Source organism: Bufo bufo, chromosome 4, assembly GCF_905171765.1.
Source record: "Bufo bufo chromosome 4, aBufBuf1.1, whole genome shotgun sequence".
In the NCBI taxonomy this organism is placed as follows: domain Eukaryota; kingdom Metazoa; phylum Chordata; class Amphibia; order Anura; family Bufonidae; genus Bufo; species Bufo bufo.
This window is the reverse complement of record NC_053392.1, coordinates 585,481,119-585,506,659: the sequence shown is the minus strand read 5'-3', so window position 1 is coordinate 585,506,659 and position 25,541 is coordinate 585,481,119. Positions and strand designations below refer to the sequence as shown.

At 45.7% G+C, this 25,541-nt stretch overlaps 1 protein-coding gene across 2 annotated transcripts in view; it reads left to right on the top strand.

Annotated features, from left to right (window-relative positions):
• Positions 1 to 24,066, top strand: part of PTPN14 (protein tyrosine phosphatase non-receptor type 14) — a 105,619-nt gene extending 81,553 nt beyond the window's left edge. For both annotated transcript variants that reach the window (XM_040430424.1, XM_040430425.1), the window contains 7 exons: positions 192 to 1,669; positions 5,912 to 6,055; positions 11,385 to 11,603; positions 13,378 to 13,506; positions 19,547 to 19,781; positions 19,860 to 20,023; positions 22,443 to 24,066. In XM_040430424.1, the coding sequence (XP_040286358.1) occupies positions 192 to 1,669; positions 5,912 to 6,055; positions 11,385 to 11,603; positions 13,378 to 13,506; positions 19,547 to 19,781; positions 19,860 to 20,023; positions 22,443 to 22,571 (2,498 nt within the window). In that variant the 3' untranslated portion in view covers positions 22,572 to 24,066. The remainder of the gene's footprint in view (positions 1 to 191; positions 1,670 to 5,911; positions 6,056 to 11,384; positions 11,604 to 13,377; positions 13,507 to 19,546; positions 19,782 to 19,859; positions 20,024 to 22,442) is intronic.
• Positions 24,067 to 25,541: the final 1,475 nt, after the last annotated feature.

Here is a 25,541-nt window from a genome sequence, read left to right as displayed (position 1 = left end):
CTGATAGGATGTTCCAGTGTTTACACTGCCGAGCAGCTGAATGTGGGTGGGGCTACAGCGTTACCGACAGCTCAGCCGTCAGGTCATTTATGCCTCACTACTGCATTGTGAGACTGCTGCATATGACTTCAGTCCTCTAAATTATTCTGTCTAGTACTGACTATTAATAGTAATGCTATTGTCCCCTTCAGACAGCATCTTTCACATGAGCGAGGATACATTTAACTTCAGATCCCAGAACAGCTTGGACAGATATCTTGACTATAACCTCCTAAACGGTACTGTGCCGAATGGTAGCGTCTCAAGCGCTCAAAGCATGAACTCTCTGAACCATTCTCAGAATTTCATCCAAGCTTCTCCCATGTCCTCTAACCTCAGCATCACTGGCAATGACATCATGAGGTCGGACTACATCCCTAAATGCCGACACAGCGCCATCATCGTGCCTTCCTACCGGCAGACGCCAGACTACGAGACTGTGATGAGACAAATGAACAGGACTATTCACCCGGCCGACTGCCAGAGTCAGTCTTTACGAAACCTCAACATCGGGAATACACATGCCTACAGGCATCGGGAGAACCTGGTGTACAGTCAACCTGAAATTCAAGACCGGCCTCCGTACATGGTGTCTCAGTCTCCTTATGCTACTCAGTCCCATTTTGGTAACAAACCCCCACCTGAGCAAATGCTGCCTGGCCAGGGAGCTACAAACCCTGCTAATAGCAAGTCAATTTCCCATACCGTCAGCACTCCAGAATTGGCCAACATGCCACCACAGCCTTTTAGCGCTGCCCACATGTTTAGGAACTTCTTGTCTAGGCCTCCACCTCCTTACCCACCACCTCGACCTGCCAGTAGCACTCCCGACCTGGCCAGTCACAGACATAAACGTGTTAGCAGTAGTAGCCCTGACCTAGTGGCCCGAAAGGTTCAACAGTCAGTGAAAACTTTCCAAGAAGACAGCTCTCCTGTCGTTCGCCAATCTCTTCAGGAGGTCAGCGAACCATTAAAACCCCAAAAGCACCATCCAGTTATCAACAAGCGCCACAGTTTTGAAGTTATGAGCCACATGGTCCGCGGGATGGAAGCTATGACCTTAAAGTCACTAGCTGCACCGTTGCCTCGCAGGAATACCTTAAGAGAACAGATGCCCAATGAGGAAACCATGCAGAAAGCTCATGAGGTCCAGCAGCTCCCAATGTACCACCATAAGAAGACTATTTCGGATGCCACCATGCTTATCCACAGTAGTGAGAGTGAAGAGGAGGAAGAGTCCCAAAAACCTGTGCCTCACACTTCATTTATCCAGGGAGTTCCTTATAGTGCCCAGCTGCAGGCTGCATTGGCACGCATACCAAATAAGCCACCACCGGAATATCCAGGCCCAAGGAAAAGTGTCAGCAATGGAGCCTTAAGGCACGATCCATCCTGCATATCTGCTGTCATAGCGAGAGCCAAGGCCATGAGTTCACGGCCATCCCAGACTCTCTGCATGTCCAGAAATGACCCGATACCTATAAATGGAACCTCCTTAGGGCCTTCAATTTCAGAACCAGATCTCACCAGCGTAAAAGAAAGAGTAAAAAAGGAACCGGTGAAAGAAAGGCCAGTGTCGGAGATGTTTTCTACGGAGGATGCCATTGTTGAGAGGGAAATCTTAATGAGGGTGAGTGAAAATGTATATGCACAAGGCCTCATGCACACGACCGTATGTATCTTCTGGTCCACAAATTGCGGATTCTGTCCATGTTGCATCTGCACTTTTGTCAGACCCATTGACCATAATGGGTCTGTTGTCCACATTTTGCGGCAGAGGATATTACTTGTTCTAACCTTTTTGCAGAAGGGACATACGGATGCAGAAAGCACACGGATGATCTGTGTTTTCCGCATCCGTTTGTCCGTACGGCAAAAGATGGAACATGTACTATACTTGTCCCCATCCGTGTGTCCGTTCCGCAATAGATAGGACATGTCCTGTACTTGTCCGCAACAAAATGTGGTGTTCACGCGGACCACATCCGTATTTTGCAGATCCGCAGTAGACATGGTCGTGTGAATCAGGCCTTGGGGGGTTTTTGGGCTTTATGTAAATGGGGGCATATTGCTAAGATATGCCCCCATTGTGTGATAGGTGCAGGTCCCCCCTTTGGAACCTGCACCTATCTTGTAAACTCAGCTGAAAAAGAAGCCAGTAAAGTTCTGGCCAGGCAGTGCACCACCAAACGTTCCTATTGGCCCGCCGAAAATAGCCGAGCGGCATGCTCAGCTATTTTTGGAATCCCCATAGAAATGAATGGAAGAGGCCACTGCTTCCATTCACTTCTATGGGGGCGACGGAAATAATTGAGCCAGCGTTCGGCTATTTTAGGTGGCCCAATAGAAATGAATGGTGGGCAGCCGCGCATGCACGGTGTGCCCTCCTTTACTTTGCCGGCTGCGTTTAAGAGATAGGTGCGGGTCCCGCACCTATCAGACAATAGGGGCATATCCTCGCAATATGCCCCCATTGTCTGAAAAGGGCATAACCCCTTGTTTTTTTTTTTTTTGCCTTCTTTCTCTGCACCACAGCATCGCTCAATCTGTGGCATCAAGGCCGGCCTGCTCAGCAATGTCGCATGACCCATTTTTCTTTTCTGCAGACTCCCAAAACTATTTGCATTGGTCTTTCATCTGCTTTACATCACCACTAGTCAGTCTCCTTCACCCTCTGACAGCTATAAATATAGTTTCCAGTAGTTTCCTGCTCAGACTCCTTTACCCTCTGACAACTATAAGTATAGTCCCCAGTAATTTTGCAGTCCGACTCCTTCTCCCTCTGGCTGCTATAAATATACTCCTCAGTCATTTCCCAGACAGACTTCTTCCCCCTCTGGGTGCTGTAAATATATATATAGTGCCCAGTAATTTGCAGTCAGATTCCATCCCCCTCTGGTGGCTCTAACAATAGTCCCCTGTAATTTCCCAGTCAGATTCCAAACCTAGCTGGCTACTATAAATATAGTTATTAGTAATTTCCCAGTCAGACTCCTTCTGCCTCTGACTGCTATAAATATATTGTTCAGTCATTTCCCAGTCAGACTCCTTACCCCTCTAGCTGCTTATATAGTTCCAAGTAATTTCCTAGTCAGACTCCTTTACCTAGATATAAATATAGCCCCCAGTAACTTCCCAGTCAGCCTCCTTCCCAGTTTCATAGGTGCACATGCGCATGGATATAAACTGTCAACAATTTTTCAAGAAACAGCACCACTCTTCTCCACTGGCTGTGCCTGGTATTGCAGCTCATTTTTTCAATAGCCTTTGACCTCACAGTACATGTCAACGTTTTAACTTTACAGACTAGTGGTCACTATGGACTTATTTACGTTCTTGGATCAAGTACTGTTTTTTACTTTATTTTGTATAAAACTTCACTTTTATTCCATTATTTAAATGTACATTATACTTTTAATCTTATTTCATCCTATTACAATGCTAAAGACACATATTAAAACTTTCAGTTGTGTGGACTGGCTCTGTGTTCTTTTACTTATTCTGATATATACTTTTTGTGTTATAGTTATAGTTGTTATCACAGTTGCTGCTGCCTTATTAGTATATGGGACTTCTTGTTTGAAACCCTTCTATTCCTATGACATAGGGGTAAGGGGAGAGCTAGAAAGGGGGGGGGGGGGAGAGGGAGGGAGGAGAAATAAAGAGATTAACCTGTTGGTTGGTATAATCTCTTATGGAGGCATAGATGACAATGTTCGTCACAGTCTATGCTTGATATCATACCTCTGGTATATCTCTAGTGTGTTTGTATCTATATCAGGCCTATTCCCTAATAGTGGCAACTTCTACTTGTGCTTTCAGTATGCTCCTCTTATCACCTCCTATCCACCTCTCTCCATAAATCACCTTCCCCTTGTAGCCACTGCCTTCAGTATTACTTTCTATTGGCTACTGGGTCCCTGTGGTACGCAGCTTCTGTGATAGTTGCTTTATTTGCTCATATATTTGAGCTTAGTCCACATCATACTGCCTAAAACCTAACACTCACACCCCCTGCATCCCGACATGTTTCGCTGTATACCAGCGTCTTCAGGGGATGATGCAGGTGTGAGTGTTGGGGGCGGAGTCCAGCCTTTGAAGGTTCGTTTCCGATCACATGTTTTAGGACACCAATCATTTACTGATACATCGTATCAGTTTGTTCCTTTTGTTCACCCCCACTGATCGTTGATTGGCCCCAGTCCATCAGTGCATGACGGACTGGGGCCAATCAACGATCAGTGGGTGTGACTGTGACGAACATTGTCATCTATGCCTCCATAAGAGATTATACCAACCAACAGGTTAATTTCTTTATTTCTCCTCCCTCCCCCCCCCCCCCCCCTTTCTAGCTCTCCCCTTACCCCTATGTCATAGGAATAGAAGGGTTTCAAACAAGAAGTCCCATATACTAATAAGGCAGCAGCAACTGTGATAACAACTATAACTATAACACAAAAAGTATATATCAGAATAAGTAAAAGAACACAGAGCCAGTCCACACAACTGAAAGTTTTAATACGTGTCTTTAGCATTGTAATAGGATGAAATAAGATTAAAAGTATAATGTACATTTAAATAATGGAATAAAAGTGAAGTTTTATACAAAAAAAAGTAAAAAATAGTACTTGATCCAAGAACGTAAATAGGTCCATAGTGACCACTAGTCTGTAATGGTATTGCAGCTCATCCCCATTTACTTGAATGTTTAGGAGCTGCAGTACCAGACACTGCCTACCAGATGGCATGGAGCTGTTTTTAGAAGAAAAAAAAATGAGACCCTTGTTCTAACTCTGGAGGCCTTTACCATTAGGTATCCAATTTATCTGATATTTTGGGTGATTCCTGACTTCTGACTCGCGCATTTTTGCCTCAGATTGACCTTAAAGGGAACCTGTCACCGGGATTTAGGGTATAGAGCTGAGGACATGGGTTGCTAGATGGCCGCTAGCAGATCCGCAATACCCAGTCCCCATAGCTCTGTGTGCTTTTATTGTGTAATAAAAACGATTTGATACATATGCAAATTAACCTGAGATGGCCGCCGTCTTATTAGCGCACACAAAACCTGTCCTAATCACACAGGAGGAGGGGTTACTTCACAACACTGAGGTAAAGAGCTGCCTCATCCTCCTCTCTGCTCTGCTTGTCAGGGATTATGATCCTGAATACAGATGATAAGATCTTCAGCTGAATCTCTGTAGGAATGAAGGTCATGAGGAGACATGAAGTACAGAGAGGACGGACAGGACAGACTGTGGTAATGGAGACTGCATACAAGAGCTGCTGCTCCTTATCTACACCCCTACTATCCTCTCTGTACTTCATGTCTCCTAATGAACTCCATTTCTACAGAGATTCATCTGAAGATCATATTAAACTGTATTCAGGATCATAATCCCTGACAAGTAAGAGAAGAAGATGGCACAGCTCTTTAACTTGTCCTCCTTTGTAATTAGGACAGGTTTTTTTGTGGACTAGTAGGATGGCGGCCATTTTATTTTTCCTAATGATTGCTCCCCGGACAAAACAAGCCATTATAACTAACTAAAGGTATTTGGTAATATATTTATAATGAAGTAATATTTAAGTATTCTCATTTTCTTAATTCCCGGAGAACCCCTTTAAGTGCAGGTAATCTGAGCACTTAACGATCCTGAAGGCAGTCCAATGCACTTCATGAAAAACGTGTTTGTACCAATCAGGGGAATGCAGCCTACGTGTCCGTTTTAGCTCACGTTCTACGTGTGCTTTTATCGGCGGCTGCATTTTTTTCCTTTCAGTGCAGTGTTGTTGGTTTTTAGATTAAAAACATTCCAGTATTTGCTGGCACGACTGACAACGATGAAAACTTGCCTTTTCTTGCCAAAAGAATTTACAGAAGCAGGAGATGGCGGCCCTGGAGGCTCAGAAGAGGCCCTTGATGTTGGCAGCATTGAATGGACTCTCTGTTTCCAGAATTCCTGTGCCCGAGGACAGGCAGGATGACACTGGGATGGTGCCAATGGACGAGAGGGTAAGAGAATGTTCTGCTGACTTGGTTTTTTTTTCACTGCACATGTAAAGTTTGTTTCCTTTGAATCTGTCAGGCGGCTGGGACTTGTCCACCTCTGACATGTTGTCCTCCTATGTCACCACTTTTGGCTTCTCCTCCTTTTAAGAAATATAGAATGGCCTGGTCTATGCCCGACTGAGCCTCTTTGGCCCTTTCTCTGCGAACATTGGGCCCTATTTATGGAACCAGTCTTTCTTGCCCGTAGTAACCAATCAGAGCTCTGCTTTCATTTTTCCAGAGTAATTTAGGAAATAAAAGCTGCGCTGTGATTGGTTGCTATGGGCAACAAAGGCAGTTGAGCCTATGCCTTGAGTATTCTGAATCCAACTGGTTGCACGAGATGTGCTGTCTGACAACGCTATATAACAAGCTGTAGTTGCTATCCAGCGTTTCCATAGCAACCAGACTGTCCATCTGGGAGCTGCCCTAGGATCACGCTGGCAGCAGAGAAGGGGCAAAGTAGGTTGGCAGCAGCCAATGTCGGTCCAAGTAGTAATTAGATTATTTTTTTCCTCTTTAGAGATGTTCTCCAGGACTGTAAGGTTGATGGCCTCTCCCAGGATAAGTAATCAAATCTGATCTGAGACCCCCCACCTGTCAGGACAATGGACATGTGTAAACAATGAAGGGGCGCTGCAGTCCCATTCACTGTGCAGATCTTTGGTGGTCCAAGTGCCCAACCCCCCCCCCCCCATCGCCCAATATACATTGATTTTCATATCTTACAGGTGTTATATTTCTGGAGAACTCCCACCTAAATTAAAGGGGTTGTGAGGCGCTGTTTCTGGAAGAAAGCTGACATGTTTTTCTAATCCTGGACCACCCCTTTAAGACTAGAATCCCTGTTTAATTTAATAGTGTCAAGTACTGTTTCAGGAGAGGCCTACCAGAGCTTTGTTAAACTCTTAATGTCCTTAAAGGCTATGTACACCTTCAGAGGCAAAAAAAAATTTATGATTGCATTTTAATAATTTTGGGCTAAAAATCATTTTCTCGCCCGTATCATTAGGGGACACAGGACCGTGGGTATAGCTTGCTGCTGCCACTAGGAGGCGACACTAGGCTAAGAAGTGTTAGCTCCTCCTCCACCGGCTATACCCCCTCCAGCCAGGAGAGAGCATATCAGTTTTTAGCTTAGTGTCGTAGGAGGCAGACCTCCCTGTTTGCAGGGAGGCTTCCTTTTGTTATTTTTTTCTTTTTTCTCTTTCCCTTTTAGGTAGGGGAAACAGAGGCGCCTAGCCCCTCTGTCTACCCCAGGAGCAAGGCCGGTGTCAGAATCCCTCACCGCCCAACCTCCCCAAGAAGAAAAGGTGGACCAGGACAGCCCAGCTCCCCTGCTTCCCGCCAGCCTAAGGGTCAACTGGATCCGGCGAGACCCCCCGCCATTCGAGTCTCCTGCCACTTCGGGTGCCAGCTTCTGAAGAGGTGACCCTGCTGGAACTCAAAGGAGGGGTGAAGAGAAGAGGACGAAGATGGGGTGAGTACTCGGGATTAGGTGAGTATTCTCTGCAGCCTCCATTGCTCCGTATGGGGGGTCGCCTACTCCTTTTTCAGGAAGTGTGGCGGGCCCACATCTCCGACGTATGGGCGCTCGAGATCGTAACCTCGGGTTACAAAATTGAGTTTGCATCCCCTTTTCCACATAATTTCTTCCCCTCCCATCCTCCCAGGGATCCAGGTTAGACGGCAGCCTTTTTCGAGGCCATCCAGTCTTTCCTCACGCGAGGTGTGATTGTCCCGGTTCCTTTGGTGGAACAATTCACGGGTTTCTATTCCAACCTGTTTGTCGTCCCCAAAAAAGAGGGGTCAGTTCGCCCGGTTCTGGACCTCAAGTTGCTGAACCGGTTTCTCCGGGTGCAACACTTCAGAATGGAGTCCCTTTGCTCCGTGATTGCTTCTCTGGAACGGGGCGAATTCCTCTCTTCCATAGACATTCGGGATGTGTACTTACACGTCCCAATTGCTCCGGCACATCAGCGGTTCCTCTGCTTTGCAGTGGGCCGCCACCACTATCAGTTCGTCGCCTTCCCCTTTGTCCTGTGACGGCGCCGGGACAAAGTTTCTCGCTCCTCTCCTGGCACTTCTTCGGACCAGGGGCATCACCCTGATCCCGTATCTGGACGACATCCTGGTCAAAGCGGCGTCCTTTGGGTGAACTTCCTAAAGTCTTCACTGCGTCCTGCCAGACGGATCACCTTTTTAGGTATGGTCCTCGACACGGCAGTGGTGCGCCTGCCTCGGGACAAGAGGCTGGCCCTTCGTCGGTCTATCAGTCTTCTACTTCAGCGCAGGGCCCCGTCAATGTGGTTCTGCATGAAGGTCCTGGGGGCATTGGTCGCTTCTTTCGAAGCGGTTCCGTTTGCCCAATTTCACACTCGGTCACTTCAGCGAGCAATCTTGCAGGAGTCTCTGGACCGTCACATAGTCTTACCTCCAAAGGTGCGGTCGGCAATCAGGTGGTGGCATTCAACCCCAACCATGGAGTCGGGAAAATCCTTTCTTCCAATCTCATGGACGGTCATCACAACTGATGCCAGCCTCCAAGGCTGGGATGGAGTCTTCCTGCCCAGGACGGTCCAAGGGGTGTGGTCTCGGTCGGAGTCCAAACTTCCCATCAACATATTGGAGCTCCGGGCCATTCATCTGTCCTTTCTCCATTGGACCCCTCCTCCTAGGCCGGCCGATCAGGGTACAGTCCGACAATGTCACGGCAGTGGCCTATATCAATCATCAAGGAGGAACTCGCAGTCAAGCAGTGATGGCGGAGTTGGCCAAGATCCTGAGGTAGGCGGAGGCCCACGTACCAGCTCAGTCGGCAGTCTACATTCCGGGAGTGGAAAGCTGGACAGCGGATTTCCTCAGCCGGACGACTGTGGACCCGGGGGACTGGTCTCTACACCTGGAGGTGTTTCAAAAGATCTGCCTCAGGTGGGTGGAGTCAACCAGAGGTGGACTTGATGGCTTCTGGACTCAACCACAAGCTCCCCATCTGCTTCTCTCGAACAAGAGATCCAAGGGCACATGCAGTAGGCGCACTGGTGGCACCATGGGACGGGTTCTCTCTGGTGTACGTGTTCCCCCCTCCTGCCCTGAGTCTTATGCAGGATCAAGACGGAGGGCATCCAGACGGTCCTCATTGCTCCAGACTGGCCCCGTCGCGTGTGGTGCACAGACGTCGTTCGTCTCCTGGGAGACACTCCGTGGTGTCTTCCGCTCAAACCCGATCTTCTCTCTCTGGGTCCTGTCTTCCACCAGCATTTAGAGTCACTTTGTTTGATGGCGTGGCTGTTGAAACCGCCATTCTGAAGCAACGTGGTTTCTCTGACAGAGTCATCCCCACCATGGTTAGGGCCAGGAAGCCGGTGTCATCCAGGATCTACTACAGGGCCTGGAAGTCCTTTTTGCGCTTCTGTGAAGAACGTAGCCTCCCCCTGCTACGCTTCTCTCTTCCTGTCTTCCTCTCCTTTCTGCAATCGGGTTTGGATTTGGGCCTTGCCCTCAGTTCCTTGAAGGGTCAGGTTTCAGCGCTTTAATTTTTTTTCCAGTGCCCGCTGGCGCTAAAGGCTCCGGTTAAGACATTCCTACAGGGGGTGGCCCACACCGTCCCTCCTTATCGTCCCCCCTTACCCACGTGGGACTTGAACTTGGTGCTGGGCTCCCTCCAGCCAGCTCTGTTTGAGCCTTTGGACACAGTGCCCCTCCGTATTCTCTCCTGGAAGGTGGCATTCCTGGTGGCCATCACTTCCATCAGGCGCGTTTGAGAGTTGGCAGCACTGTCCTGTAAAGAACCCTTCTTTATTCTGCATCAAGACAAGGCAGAACTCCGTCCCATGCCCTCTTTTCAACCGAAGGTAGTCTCTGCCTTCCACGTCAACGAAGACATCGTTCTTCCGTCATTCTGTCCATCTCCTTCGCATCCGGGAGAGCGGGCTCTCCACCAGCTGGACGTGGTTAGAGCCCTAAGGATTTACTTATCTGTCTCGAGGACTTTTCGCCGGACGAACTCTCTGTTCGTTATTCCGGAAGGTCCACATCAAGGTCTGGCGGCCTCCAAAGTGACGATTGCCAGGTGGATCCGGTTGGCAATTGCTGAGGCTTACCGTGCCCGGGGCAAGGCTCCGCCCCTCAGCATCACGGCCCACTCGACCAGGGCGGTGGGCGCATCTTGGACTCACTTCCACCAAGCTTCTGCCTCACAGCTGTGCAAGGCAGCGACGTGGTCATCCCTGCACATGTTCACCAGGTTTTACCAGGTGCATACGTTGGCATCGGCGGACGCTGCGCTGGGTCGCAAAGTCTTGCAGGCAGCGGTGTCCTGAGCTTCCGCGAGGCAGTTTCCATGAGGGTGTGTTTTGGTCCCGCCTCGTGGACTGCTTTGGAATGTCCCACGGTCCTGTGTCCCCCAATGATACGAGCGAGAAAACAAGATTTTTGTGAACTCGCCTGTAAAATCTCTTTCTCTCTGAGTTCATTGGGGGACACAGCACCCACCCATTATTCTGTTATAGCCGCAAATGATAGCGGTTAGTTTGCCGGGGGGGCTCCTCAGTTTGGTTCAGCCCGTCCGGCATGAATTGTTTCTAGTCTTTTTTCTGTATGTTTTGTTCTCCTCTCCTACTGCTTGGGCACAAACTGACATGCTCTCTCCTGGCTGGAGGGGGTATAGCCGGTGGAGGAGGAGCTAACGCTTTTTAGCCTAGTGTCGGCTCCTAGTGGCAGCAGCAGCTATACCCACGGTCCTGTGTCCCCCAAAGAGATTTTACAAGTGAGTTCACAAAAATCTCACTCTTTGTTATAGAACAGCTCAATATTTTTAATAGTTTGTCTAGCTGTGTGAATGGTACTCTCACTTTCACTTTGTGCCAGTCATGTAATAAACCTGATCTGTAAATTATTAAAAGGTTACAAACTCTTTTAAGCCACATTCTTATCGGTAAGATAAGACTTGAGCTATAACGAGTGTTTAGGATGTAAGAGAGCAGAGATAATGGGCCGTCAGCTGAGCTGCCTGATGGAACAAGAGTGAAAATTCAGAGCCTGCTACTAGAGAAACTGAAGGCTGCTCAGAGACAAGGGTTCAACATTTTTAATAAAGACCAGTTAAAAAAATGATTTTTTTAGTTCAAAATGAGTACAATACAATAATTGAAAAAATTGCCCCCAAAGAATGTACATAGCCTTTATTCTCTTTTGATCATTTTTTATATCTCTTACTGGTTGACATCCAATATGGCTACCACAGGCATTCCTCAAACTGACCAATTACTAATTGTCTTTTATTTTCCTGCAGTGTAAGACATTACGGAGGAAGCTAGACGAGGGGATGGTGTTTACAGAGTACGAGCAGATTCCAAAGAGAAAGGCGGATGGCGTTTTCACCACTGCAACCTCACCAGAAAACATGGAGCGCAATCGCGTCCGGGAGGATATTCCCTATGAAGAGAACCGGGTCGAGCTTGTACCCACCAAAGAAAACCCAACTGGTTACATCAATGCGTCTCACATTAAGGTAAGGATGCCTTGTTCTGGGCCTAAAGGGGCAGACTGCGTTGGACAACCCCATATCCTGCTACCAGATCTGATCACCAATGGCCATATGGCTGGGAGCCCTGTAATCTGGTCTTCGCAATAAGGGACCCAGTTTTTGCCTTAGGAACAAAAACATGATACAACGTCTTTTGTCCACACAGTTCTCAGCTGTAATCTTTGGAGGGACCTAACAGCAAAAGTGTTCAGTTTCCCTGCAGCGCCTCCACAGGGGAATGGAAGCATTACACAGGACCCCTTTCAAATCAATGGACTGTCAGTTTGATACACATACGTGCTGGGTCCTCCAGAGCAGGAGGTGTTCTTGTAGCCACTCAATAGCTAATATATCAGGTTCTTGAGCGGTGCCTCTCTTTTAACTGAATTCCCGACTAGGTTATTTGAAGATACATTTTCTGTGATCTTTCCTTAACCCCTTCCCAACCTCCCCACGTAAATTTACATCTGTGGTCGGGCACTTAAAAATAGTGCCCGCTCGTGAACGGAGCAGACACCATAGCCGCTGGGTGCCTGCTGTTTTAAACGTCTGTTCGCATACATTTCACAGCATCTGGGAAGTTAAAGACTGGGAGTGCTCCCCCTGCAGGGGATTGGAGGAACTATTAAAAAGTGTAAAATAAAGAAAAAAAAACTATATATATATATATATATATATATATATATATATATATATATATAAATAATTTTAAAAATTAACATCATGAGCATCGCTGTGTGTTAAAACGCCCGTACTAAAATATAAAAATATTTATCCCATATGGCAAACGGCGAAACTGCCAATTTGCCGGGGGTTTTTTTTGGTCACTTCGCCTCCCACAAAAAATGTAATAAAAAATTATCAAAAAGTCATACACACCCCAGAATTGTATCAATGAAAAGTACAGATCGCCCCCGCAAAAAATTAGCACTCACGCAAAATTCATTCTTTCCAAAGTTTTTCATTTTTTTTCAATATTAAAACGCAAGAAAAATTATACATGTGGTATTGTTGTAATTGTAGAGACTCGGAGAATAAAATTAACAGGTCAGTTTTACTTCATAGTAAACCCCATAAAAAAAAAAAACTCCATTAAACGGTGGCAGAATTTTATTTTCCTGCTTTCACCACATTATTTGCAACCATACTTAAATGGTGCCATTAGAAAGTTCATTTTGTCCCACAAAAAAACAAGCCCTCATATGGCTATGTGAATGAAAGGATAAAAAAAGTTATGGCTTTGGAAGGGCTGGAAGTAAAAAAGAAAAAAAAAAAAAGGAAAATTACCTGGCCTTGAAAGGGTTAAAGAGCACATTTCAGCAGGATCAACCCTATTAAACCACATGTACTGCCTTTTGAGAGTTGATCCTTCTCTTAAAAATAATAACTGTATTGTGAAAATTGGTTGTAGCATTCCCGAGATGAAAGACTTTTATTCTTTATGCAGAGGAGGGCTTCAGTGCACCAAGGGGTGTGCCAGCACTAGAATGCTGAGGTGCTCTAAGGGGCTAGGCCCACCCCTCGGTGCTCTGAAGCCCTCATTTATATAAAGAATAAAAGTTTTTTTTATCTCAGGAAGGCGACAACCAAGTTTTTCAAGACAGGTATCATTTTAATCAGCAGGATCAACTCCATTCTGCGGTACACTTGGTATAATAGGGTTGATCCTGCTAACATGTGCACTGTAAGCCCTAATATTTTGTTGGTTTATTAATGTTACGATGTCATTGATGAACTGTATCATCTCCTTGTGTTGCAGATGATCGTGGGTGACAAAGAGTGGCATTATATAGCAACCCAGGGCCCCTTGACACATACGTTTCCTGACTTCTGGCAGATGGTATGGGAACAGGGCATAAATGTGATTGCCATGGTAATGGCAGATGAGGTAGGTATATAAACAAACCGTCCTTCAACTTGTGGCATGTGGAGAGCTCATAACCTACATTACCCAATGATGTTGTTACTTTAGCTTCCTGGAGGTGTATCTGAGGATCTGTAGTCAGCTCCTCTGTATCCAGCTCTGTTGCTTAGAAACCCTGTCCAGTGGAGCGTATCTAGAAAATATTTGCAGGTTATGTTATATAACTGCAGGAAAAGGAATCTTACACATATATGACAATGGATGGCCATTGGATAATTCAGCTATTCTTATGATTCTGTGTGCCGTTCCTTTATTATTCCTACTAGAAACTATGAATAAATTGCTAGCAGTTTGCAATGAAGGTTCCTCTGGGCGTTACCAGTTGGCGTTGTGGTCAGTGATGGCGAAGGAGAAGAACAACAATAAAACTATTGTTTATCACCAATTGTGATGCCGTAAAAATATGTTATTGGTGCCACAATTTTTAAATGTTAGTACTGCTCAAAGTGATAGTTACACAAGTCATTGCAGCCTATACAAAGGTTAGCCATACCCCAAATAATACTAAATATTACCACTATATGGTGACTGGATCACACCGCCGTTCAGTGGCTGGGTAACACCGCCGTCCAGTGGCTGGATCACACCGCCGTCCAGTGGCTGGGTAACACCGCCGTCCAGTGGCTGGATCACACCGCCGTCCAGTGGCTGGATCACACCGCCGTCCAGTGGCTGGGTAACACCGCCGTCCAGTGGCTGGGTAACACCGCCGTCCAGTGGCTGGGTAACACCGCCGTCCAGTGGCTGGGTAACACCGCCGTCCAGTGGCTGGGTAACACCGCCGTCCAGTGGCTGGGTAACACCGCCGTCCAGTGGCTGGGTAACACCGCCGTCCAGTGGCTGGGTAACACCGCCGTCCAGTGGCTGGGTAACACCGCCGTCCAGTGGCTGGGTAACACCGCCGTCCAGTGGCTGGGTAACACCGCCGTCCAGTGGCTGGGTAACACCGCCGTCCAGTGGCTGGGTAACACCGCCGTCCAGTGGCTGGGTAACACCGCCGTCCAGTGGCTGGGTAACACCGCCGTCCAGTGGCTGGGTAACACCGCCGTCCAGTGGCTGGGTAACACCGCCGTCCAGTGGCTGGGTAACACCGCAATAATGTCACACTCTATGCATCTACAGCATTAATGATAAAGGACAAAAGACGTTATTCTTTTACATTTTTATATGACAATTATATACCAGTACTATTTGCAGAAAAGGGGTTGTAATTTACTGAGCTTAATAGTCAGGACTCTAGGAAAGCTGGGTGGCAGCCTCTGTGGGTGCAGTAATAGTGTCTACAGTATTTTCCAGGCTACCCAGCTACCCCAGACACCTATATGAAGCCGCCTTCTATGACACAGATATGACTAAAATAAGCTAGAAAAAAAAAAAATGGTTCAAAGACCTACTTGGGAGATATGCTCATTAATAATCCACAATATACATACTCCTGTAGAGTAATGCGGGACCTGCAGCATAAATGACCATAAAGCTACCCGAAGGCAGCAGCATCTACACCCAGGTGACTCTGCTCATCTGTCCATGTCCAGACATCTTGACGAGTGTGGAAGGAAGAAGCAGCTGAGCAGAAGAGGTGAGGTGCTCCTAGGCTCAGGGTAATAAATACCAGTTAAGCCTCATGCAGACGTCTGTGAAAAATCGGACTGGCATTGCAGGAGTGCACGGCATCATTGGTTGATATGACGCCATGCGCTCCTGCAATGCCAGTCCGGTATCTCACAGACCGTGTTCCACGGACGTCTGCATGAGGCTTTACTGTCTAAAGCTGCACATGTTGGGAGGTGGGGGGAGTGCACTGCAGACATTTCTGCCTGTGTTGTAGGACATTTTTGGAGTGATAGATTAGCCCAGGGGTACGAATTGCACCTGGATGGGATTAGCCCAGGGGTACAGATTGCACCCTTCTGGCTCCTGCTCCTCACCTAGAGCTGTTGCATTCTTCTGCTGCACTAAAATCCATCCTTTGCGTCAGGACCAGACCGCATCAGGACGCTTTCTCTGTGAACTGCCACCACCCTTCTTTCAGTCACCCTAGGCACATGCCCTCATGTGCCTCGTTGTAAATATGACCCTGGACACACCCCAAATGGTAACACCCAGCTGGACCTACATTGAAATTCTTTCCTAACATCTAGCAGGAATAATAAAGGAATGGCACCACATAGAGTCTTAAGGCTACTTTCACAGTAACGTTTCTCTTTTCCAATATTCAGATCCGTCATAGGATCTCAATACCGGAGAAAAACGCTTCCGTTTTGTCCCTATTCATTGTCAATGGGGACAAAACTGAACTGAACAGAACGGAATGCTCCAAAATGCATTCCGTTGCGTTCCCATACCGGAGAGCAAACAGTTTTCTTTCCGTCATGGGATGCGGAGCAAAACGGCATGACCCACAATGCAAATCAATAGGGGCGGATCAGTTTCCTCAGACACAATAGAAAACGGATCCGCCCCCCCACCCCCCATTGACTTTCAATGGTGTTCACGACTGATCCGTCATTGCTATGTTAAAGATAATACAACCGGATCCGTTCAGATGCAGACGGTTGTATTATCAGTAACGGAAGCGTTTTTGCTGAACCCTGCAGGATCCAGCAAAAACGTGAGTGTGAAAGTAGCCTAAGAGTAGATGCTCCGGAATTGTTATTACAAGGGGGATGCAAGTAGTTGCTAAAACAGACCTGTCATGAGAGTGACCCGTCCAATTTAAGTAGAAGACACCAATGGTAGTCCATAAGCTAGGAGCCTCATCTCTCCCGCTGATTCCCCAAAAGGGTTGCTCCACCCAAACCAATTCAGCATTGCTCAAAAATTTGCATCAGTGGAAGCCTCGAGCAAAAAAACAAACGAACAGAAAGCTAAAAAGGTCTACAAAGGCTACCAATTTCTGGAGACACCTGTCCATCTCAAGTCCTCCACCTGTCCCACACCTATTTCCTGTGCACAGTTCCATCACCCCCACCCTCCGCACTCCTTAGAAATTAATATGCAAGGTGTTCTCTCCACGTCGCCCTCCTGTTTGTATAGCTGTGATATGAGGCGCGTGTTTGCTATCCCCTGTAGATGCTTTTGTAAAGCATCCAAATGCAACAGTTGTACCTGCACCTATGCCTGGGTTACGCTGGCCCTGGATCTGTCTGCTTCACATCACAGAAATCTTATCATCTCTAACAAAGGCAGAGATCTCTGCTATTGTTTATGCTAACGCGTTTTGTGGGATGCCAAGAAAAATACGTCTGGTTCCAGTGCAAGCTGAGATCTGAGCCTCGCATGCCAAGCACCCGTGGACTCTTCTAGTAAACATTGGGATTTTTTATTTTTTTGGGTCTTAAAGGGATGATCACCAGAGCAGGCATCTTAATGATGTTCTCCAGGGCTTTGAGTAAACTCTACCTTTCACACAACCTGTGGAAGGAAGATGGTTTATCCACTACTTTCCATTCCATCACGCTGCCGATTCTGCAATCTAGGCTGTGGTCGCTTGACTCTAGCTGCGGGCTTTTCTGCAGTTGTGATGATCAAATCTGGGTCTTCCTGTTCAGCAGCATGTACGTTATGACACAGGAGCAGATCTGGTCAACATGTCAGTGAAGGAGCCTGCAACCAGAGTCTGGCAGGCAAGTGAGCATATCCAAAATTGTGGAATCGGCAGTGCGACGGAATAGTAAGTAGTGGTGAAATGATCTTGCTTCCACAGGTTACCTGGAGAACCCCTTTAAGGTGCCCATACACCAGAATACAACAGTTGTTCTTCATACAAATGCATGCTCGGCCGAAGAGTAGAAATAAGCTACATTTTAATTGTGGAAGTTATTCGACCTCGAAGGGTCATATTATTGTAACAGTTTGGGATCACCAAGAGGTAATGAATAGGCCACCGTCAGAAGATTTAAAGGCTATGTACACCTTTGGGGGCAATTTTTTTAAATTATTATTGTATAGTACTTATTTTGAGCTAAAAATCATTTATTCAGTTGGTCTTTATTAAAAACATGGAATATGTTCTACATAGCTGAGATGTTGTACTAGCTGCCTGTGGATTTTCTGTCTTTTCCGTCATCTGGGGAGCAGACAGACTCCTTATCTCTGATCTTATAAACACTCATCAAAGCTCAATCCTTATCTTACTGATAAGAATGTGGCTTAAGTGTTTATGACCTCTTAGTAGTTTAGAGATGAGGGTTATTAGCTGACAGGCACAAAGTGAAAGTGAAAGTACCAGTCACACAGTTATAAAAACAGTTAATCCTTTGTGACAGAATGGCTCAATATTTTTAAAGGGGTTTTGCCATCTTAAACAATGGGGGCATATCACTACAATGAGAACAGAGCGGGGAAATGAACAGAGGCCGCACTGTGTATGCGCAGCCGCCCTCCATTCATTTCTATGGGGCTGCCGAAAATAGCTGAGCTATTTCCATCTGTCCCATAGAAATGAATGGGAGCAGGGGCCGTGCGTGCGTGTTGCGCTCCCATTCACTTCTATGGAAGCAGCGGGGAGCACCGATTGGTGGTGGACAGACCCCCAAGCGCTTGGTGGTGGACAAACCCCGGGGTCCTCCAGCCACAGCTCTCCCCACTCCGTTCTCGTGGGACCCGCACCTATCAGACAATGGGGGCATATTCTAGCGATATGCCCCCATTGTATGTGATGGGAATACCCCTTTAATGAAGGCCAATTAAAAATATGAATTTTAATCAGAAATAAGTAAAATGCAATCGTAAACAAAAAAACGCCTTCAAAGGTGTACATAGCCTTCAAATGCTCAGCCAAGCATGCATGTGCAAGTGTGCAGAGGGGAGTATAATGCTGCCAGGTGCCTCTGGCAGCAGCTTATCTCGCCTGAGAACAAAAGGATTGGGCATATTGAATTTGGCGAGTTCAGCCTACTTTGCTCTAAATATATTCGATATAGTGCTATATATTAGTTTTTTAGAATATCTATTCTCGCGATGCGCGATCTAGCGCATGCGCAGTTCCCTCCCTTATACTGATGCCAGCACAGGGAAGGAACACTAGCTTTCTGACGTCGGGGAGCAAGGAGTAGATTCTGAGGATGCGGGGCGGTGCTGGGCTCCTTCATGCTGGACTCATCTCAGGTTAATTTGCATATATATCAAATCGTTTTTTTTACACAATAAAAGCACACAGAGCTATGGGGACTGGGTATTGCGGATGTGCCAGCGGCCATCTAGCAACCCATGTCTTCAGCTCTATACCCAAAATCCAGGTGACAGGTTCCCTTTAAGTTGCAGTAATGGCATGGTGGAAGATGCTAGAAGTCGTATTCAAGTCAACAAGTCAAAAATGTAACATTTCTAACCCCCCCCCCAAAAAAAAACCTAGAAACTATATCTGCAGGAATCCTTCGATGTGTGAACGTGGCTTAAAGGGGTTTTTCCAGTTTGCATCAACATTCTTTAAAGTAATCATTTATGAAGGTCGCTGTAATTTTGTAATGTATTTCTTTTAGCTTTATTGCTCCTATCTTCTGTTCTGGGCTGTGGTCCCATACCATGTCCATGCAGCTTTTTCTTATTTCCTGTCCATGGGCGGGGCAGTGATAGGGGAGTGTATGTAATTAGCTGGGTAGGAGGGGCTATAAACTGGATGTGGTTAGGGGGGGTGCTGGTGCTGTGACAGAGAAAGGAGAAGTGCATCATGGGTTTGGTTGGATACAGCAACAGGAAGTTCTCCATACAGGATGGAAACAAACCAGAGGGATTGGTTTAAGTGGTGAAAATGGATCAGAACAGTCCAAATTGATTTTAAAAAAATGGGGAAGATGTACATGAAGTAGGCAACTACATGAGCATATCTGTTAAGAACAAGGAAAAACCCTTTAAGAAAAGTAATGTAATTTTTTAGCCTCCTTCCCATAAAGGTGATTTTGCAATAAATAATAACTATATGTAATAGCAAAAAAAAAAATATCCATGCACCCAACACCGTTTGTTGCATGTTTGTGCTAACCTGCGCTTGTATGTTTCACAGGAAGAAGCAAGAGCCAAGGGCCACCGGTACTGGCCTAAGTTGGGATCCAAACACAACTCCACTACCTACGGAAAATTTAAAGTTACTACAAATTTCCGTACGGATTCTGGTTGCTATGCAACCACCGGATTGAAGATCAAACATCTTCTGTCTGGTCAGGAGAGGACCGTTTGGCACCTGCAGTTCACTGACTGGCCTGATCATGGATGCCCAGAGGAAGTCCAAGGGTTCTTGTGTAAGTTTAAGGGCTCGGCTAAGCTCAGCTTCCATTTTATTGAGTTTATTTTCAGCATATTTTTTGTTTGCTTTACAGCATACCTGGAGGAAATTCAGTCTGTGCGACGGCACGCCAACAGCATGCTGGATAGTAGCAGCCACTGCAACCCTCCCGTTTTGGTTCACTGTGGGGCGGGTGTGGGGAGAACCGGCGTGGTCATTTTAACGGAGCTGATGATGCGTTGTTTGGAACACAATGAGGTGTGGCACTTTTGGATACCTGTTTGGTGTAACTTTTATTTATTTATTTTTATATTTTTTTTCTGTATTGTTAATTTTTATAATTAATATGCAATATTTTTCACCTGATGATAAGGCTACTTTCACACTTGCGTTAGGGCTCTTTCACACTTGCGTTATTGTCTTCCGGCATAGAGTTCCGTCGTCGGGACTCTATGCCGGAAGAATACTGATCAGGATTATCCTAATGCATTCTGAATGGAGAGTAATCCGTTCAGGATGCATCAGGATGTCTTCAGTTCCGGTACGGAACGTTTTTTGGCCGGAGAAAATACCGCAGCATGCTGCGCTTTTTGCTCCGGCCAAAAATCCTGAAGACTTGCCGCAAGGCCGGATCCGGGATCAATGCCCATTGAAAGGCATTGATCCGGATCCGGCCTTAAGCTAAACGTCGTTTCGGCGCATTGCCGGAGCCGACATTTAGCTTTTTCAGAGTGGTTACCATGGCTGCCGGGACGCTAAAGTCCTGACAGCCATGGTAAGTGTAGCGGGGAGCGAGGGAGCAGTGTACTTACCGTCCGTGCGGCTCCCCGGGCGCTCCAGAGTGACGTCAGGGCGCCCCAAGCGCATGGATCACGTGATCACATGGATCACGTCATCCATGCGCATGGGGCGCTCTGACGTCATTCTGGAGCGCCCCGGGAGCCGCACGGACTGTAAGTATACCGCTCCCCCGCTCCCCGCTCCTACTATGGCAACCAGGACTTTAATAGCGTCCTGGGTGCCATAGTAACACTGAAAGCATTTGGAAGACGGTTCCGTCTTCAAATGCTTTCAGTACACTTGCGTTGTTACGGATCCGGCAGGCACCTCCGGCAACGGAAGTGCATGCCGGATCCCAACAACGCAAGTGTGAAAGAGGCCTTATTCTTTTCCGGCATAGAGTTCCGTCACAGGGGCTCTATACCGGAAAAGAACTGATCAGGCATATCCCCATGCATTCTGAATGGAGAGTAATCCGTTCAGTTTGCATCAGGATGTCTTCAGTTCAGTCGTTTTGACTGATCAGGCAAAAGAGAAAACTGTAGCATGCTACGGTTTTATCTCCGGCTAAAAAAACCTGAAGACTTGCCTGAATGCCGGATCCGGCATTTTTTCCCATAGGAATGTATTAGTGCCGGATCCGGCATTCAGAATACCGGAATGCCGGATCCGTCCTTCCGGTATGCGCATGCGCAGACTGAAAAAATAAATGCCAGATCCGTTTTTGCCGGATGACACCGGAAAGACGGATCCGGCATTTCAATGCATTTTTTCGACTGATCAGGCATTTTTAAGACTGATCAGGATCCTGATCAGTCTTATTAATGCCATCAGTTAGCATACGTTTTGCCTGATCCGGCAGGCAGTTCCGGCGACAGAACTGCTTGCCGGATCTCTCTGCCGCAAGTGTGAAAGTAGCCTAAGACACGCCACAGTTTTAGAGGAGGAAAGTGAGAAAAAAAATATACCTTATATCAGATCGAATCAGACCCCTATATCAGGAACTCGGATCAGAACCCATCAGACTCCTATCAGATCTCAGGTCAGATTCCCCTCAGACTTCCATGCCAGACCCCCATCAGACTTCAATGCCAGATCCCCGTATTAGACCTCAGATCAGAGATAAAATAAATAAACTCACTTACCTCTCCAGCTCCATTGCGCCTCTCCAGGTCTGGCGCTGTCGTCTCCGGCCCGCGCTGCACTGTCACCTGACTGCGTGCAGTGTCAGGGATACATGCACTATGTCCTGACACTGTATGCAGTCGGGACAGTGCAGCACGGCCCCAGGGAGGAAGACCAGGGAGGGTGAGTACCAGCAGTGCTCTTAGTGCTTCACTTCCCGCTCCCCGCACCTACTGCATACTAGTATGCAATCGCTCACTAGTATTCAATTTATAAGACGCACTGAAATTTTTCCTCCTCTTTTGAGGGGAAAAAGTACATCTATATGAAGTGTTAAGCGAAAAATCTGGTATTTTTTATTTTTTACATTCTAGTGACATGAAATGAAATTAATATTTCAATTTAATTTTATCACTATTGGTTAATATATAGTTATGTATTTTACTATTTATTTTCAAATTAAAATATTTAAAATAAACTTACAAAAATCTGTATTACCGTAATAATTATTGGCTGCCCCTGTCCTCTTTAGATAGCTCAGAATTATTCACATTTTTTTTTAATTTACTTTAGATTTAATACATTGCATATACCGGTAGTTTGAAATTTTTTTTGTATTTTTTTTTATGTATAATTTTTATTATTATTATAACATCATGATCAATATTTCATAGTACATGAAAATTGGCTGCTACTTTACTCTAGATCTATAAGATGTGACCTCTTTCTAAAATAATTGTTTTTCTACATTTTTTTTTTTTTTGGGATGTAGAAAACTGAAATCCCAACCATGTTGAAATATCTCCGGGAACAAAGGATGTTCATGATTCAGACGATTGCGCAGTACAAATTCATCTACCAAGTTCTCATCCAGTTCCTTGAAAGTTCCAGACTAATTTAATATTGTAACTACGACTCTTTTGTATGTATTTAAAATCTGGTTTGCAACAGACAGAACAATTTTTTTCCTTTTATTTTAATTTTTTATTTTTTGAAATAAGTTAATTTATTTCTCTTAATTTATGTAAAAAGTTGAACAGTTTATTGAACCACAGAAGATGTTTTAGTGGTTGAGTATTTTTTTACTCGGACTCCTGAACGGTGGTTTGCAAACTGTACGAAAGCAATAAAAACACTGCTTGTATGTAATAGAAATATTACGCACTATTGTATGTACAGTACATCAACACATGTTGCTTAAAATTATTTTGCTTTTTAATTTTTTTTAACATTTTTTTTTAGTAATATATACTCTTGTCTATATCCTGCTGTATAGTTAGTGTGAATGAAAAATGCACCTTAAGCAATGCATAAAATCAATGGAATTAAAGGGGTTGTCGGGGTGTTTAATATTGATGGCCTCAGGATAGGCCAACAGTATCTGATCGTGGTGGGGTTGACTCCTGGCACCCCTGTCGATCAGCTGTTTGAAGAGGCCGCAGCCTCTCTTCCTAGGCCAGTGATGTCCTGTTCATCAGTCACATGGCTTAGGAGCAGCTCTGTCCCATTCAAGTGATCTGCAGTACCAAGCACCGCCACTATACAATGGATAGCACTGTACTTGGTTAGCTGCAAGGAGGCCATTGAGCGTTGAGCCCTCTTCAAACAGCTGATTGACAGGAATGCTTGGTGTCGGACCCCCATGATCAGGTAATGATGACCTATTCTGAGGATAGGTCATCAATATTAAACACTTGAAAACCCCCTTTAATGGCCATGTGCCCCACAGTCACCAATCGGAGCCCAACTTCAGTTTTCTAAAATGCACAGGAAAAAGAAAAACTGAGCTCTGAGTAGGCCGACGTGTCCACTTTTACTTTTAATACTTTTAATACCCGAGAATTTAATGGGGTTCTCTGGGCTACAGGTATTGATGATCTATCCTCAGGAGAGGTCATCAGCATCAGGTCGGTGGGTGTCCAACCCCCAGAATAAACAGTTTCGGGCAGTGCAGCACTGGAAGCTATAGAGTTTACAGAGCACAGCGCCGTGTATGATGTAGTGGTCATGCCTGGGTACTGCAGCTTGCTCTTATTCAAGTGGAACACCCGTGCTGGAAACTACACCGTATACAAAGCCTTCTGTTTTCGCTCTGTATGCTGTATAGTTTTCAGAGCCACAGCAGCCTTAAAGAACTGATTGGTGGGGTGTTCGACCCCCAACCATCTGATAGGTCATCAATACCTGTAGCTTGGAGAACCCCATTAAAATCTTTTTTTTTTTTTTATGTTTTTTTTCCCCCTTGTATATGTTAAGAAGAAATAATAAGATACAAAATATTATGGAAAGTTTTGCAAATCTTTGGGTCCCAAAAAAGTAAACGCCCCTTTGCTAAACTGCAGATGACCAGACATCTGAAAGTGGTGTTTTTTTTTGTTAATGAAAAATTACCAAAACACATGGAAAACAAAAAATCACGGAAATAAACTTTTTAACAGGCAGCAAACAGTCCTGCTGGGGGGACGGATACAGTTGTGTCCAGGCTAGAAAATGTGAGCTTAGGCTACGATCACATCTCCGTAGTGAATTCCAGCAAAGGAACAGCCCGCCAAAGTGCACCGTAACCGGCATGGCCGGATATCGCTGAGCACCTCCAGATCCCCTTTGACTACAATGGAATCCAATGGGGATCCATCCGCTGCCTAGACTCCAGACTGATGCATTGTAGCAAACTACCAGAGAGATTTGCGCAGTTGCTGATGATGTGTTTAGTTCACAGAGCAATTGTCTAGACTGAATACAATGGTGTCCACTTCTCTCATACTTATTTGCTGCCTCTAAATGTAATCCAGAATATCCCGACCACTGACAGCAAGCAAGTATTTAGAAAATGGTGAGGATTTGAAACACAAAGTATATTAGATCTGTAATTTATAGCGATCAAGCCTTAAAGGGCGTCTGTCAGCAGATTTGTACCTATGACACTGGCTGACCTGTTACATGTGCTCTCAGCATTGCTGAGAAGAATGATGTTTTAATGTATGCAAATGAGCCACTAGGAGCAACGGGGGCGTTGCCGTTACACCTAGAGGCTCAGCTCAGTCTGCAACTGCCGCGCACTCCGACAGGGCCAGGCATTGTAAACGAGATTACGCCTGTCCCTGACAATTAAAGTGCAGAGGGCGCGTCAGTTGCAGAGAATGCCTCTCGGTGTAATGGTAACGCCCCTGTTGCTCCTAGAGACTCATTTGCATATATTAAAACATAATTTTTCTCAGCTATGCGGGCACATATGAACATGGGACCAACACAGATGCCTTCAGCTGCCAAGTGCACATGTAACAGGTCAGCCAGTGTCACAGGTACAAAACTGCTGACAGATGCCTTCAGCTGCCCAGCGCGCATGTAACAGGTCAGCCAGTGTCACAGGTACAAAACTGCTGACAGATGCCCTGTAATAAAACCAGTAACAAACCTTTAACAAATAATCCAGTCTGGCCATAGAATTGGATGATATATGGCCAGTAATACATCATTTCTAAAAATATGATGAAATCGGCACTAAAACTTGACGAATCGTCCCTCAAAACCGAAAATATTAATTTTATATATTTGTACATTTGCATAATTGTGACTATAGTATCGTCTTATGTACTAATATTATAGGGGGTATAATAACTTTTTTTTAGTTTTTTTTTTGCTACTTTGTTTTGTGTCTTCCCCCCCCCCCCCCCCCACACACATTTTTTATAAACTGTACAGAATATTTTGTCGAGTGATTTCTATGAACACCAAATAAGTCAATTAATTTATAATCTGTAAAATGCCAAATTTTGCTAGAATGAATTTGTCAATATCCAAGGGGGGCAGGGTTCTCCTTTTTTATATTATCTAGTACCTCTTTGAAAAGGGATAGAGGATTTCTATGTCA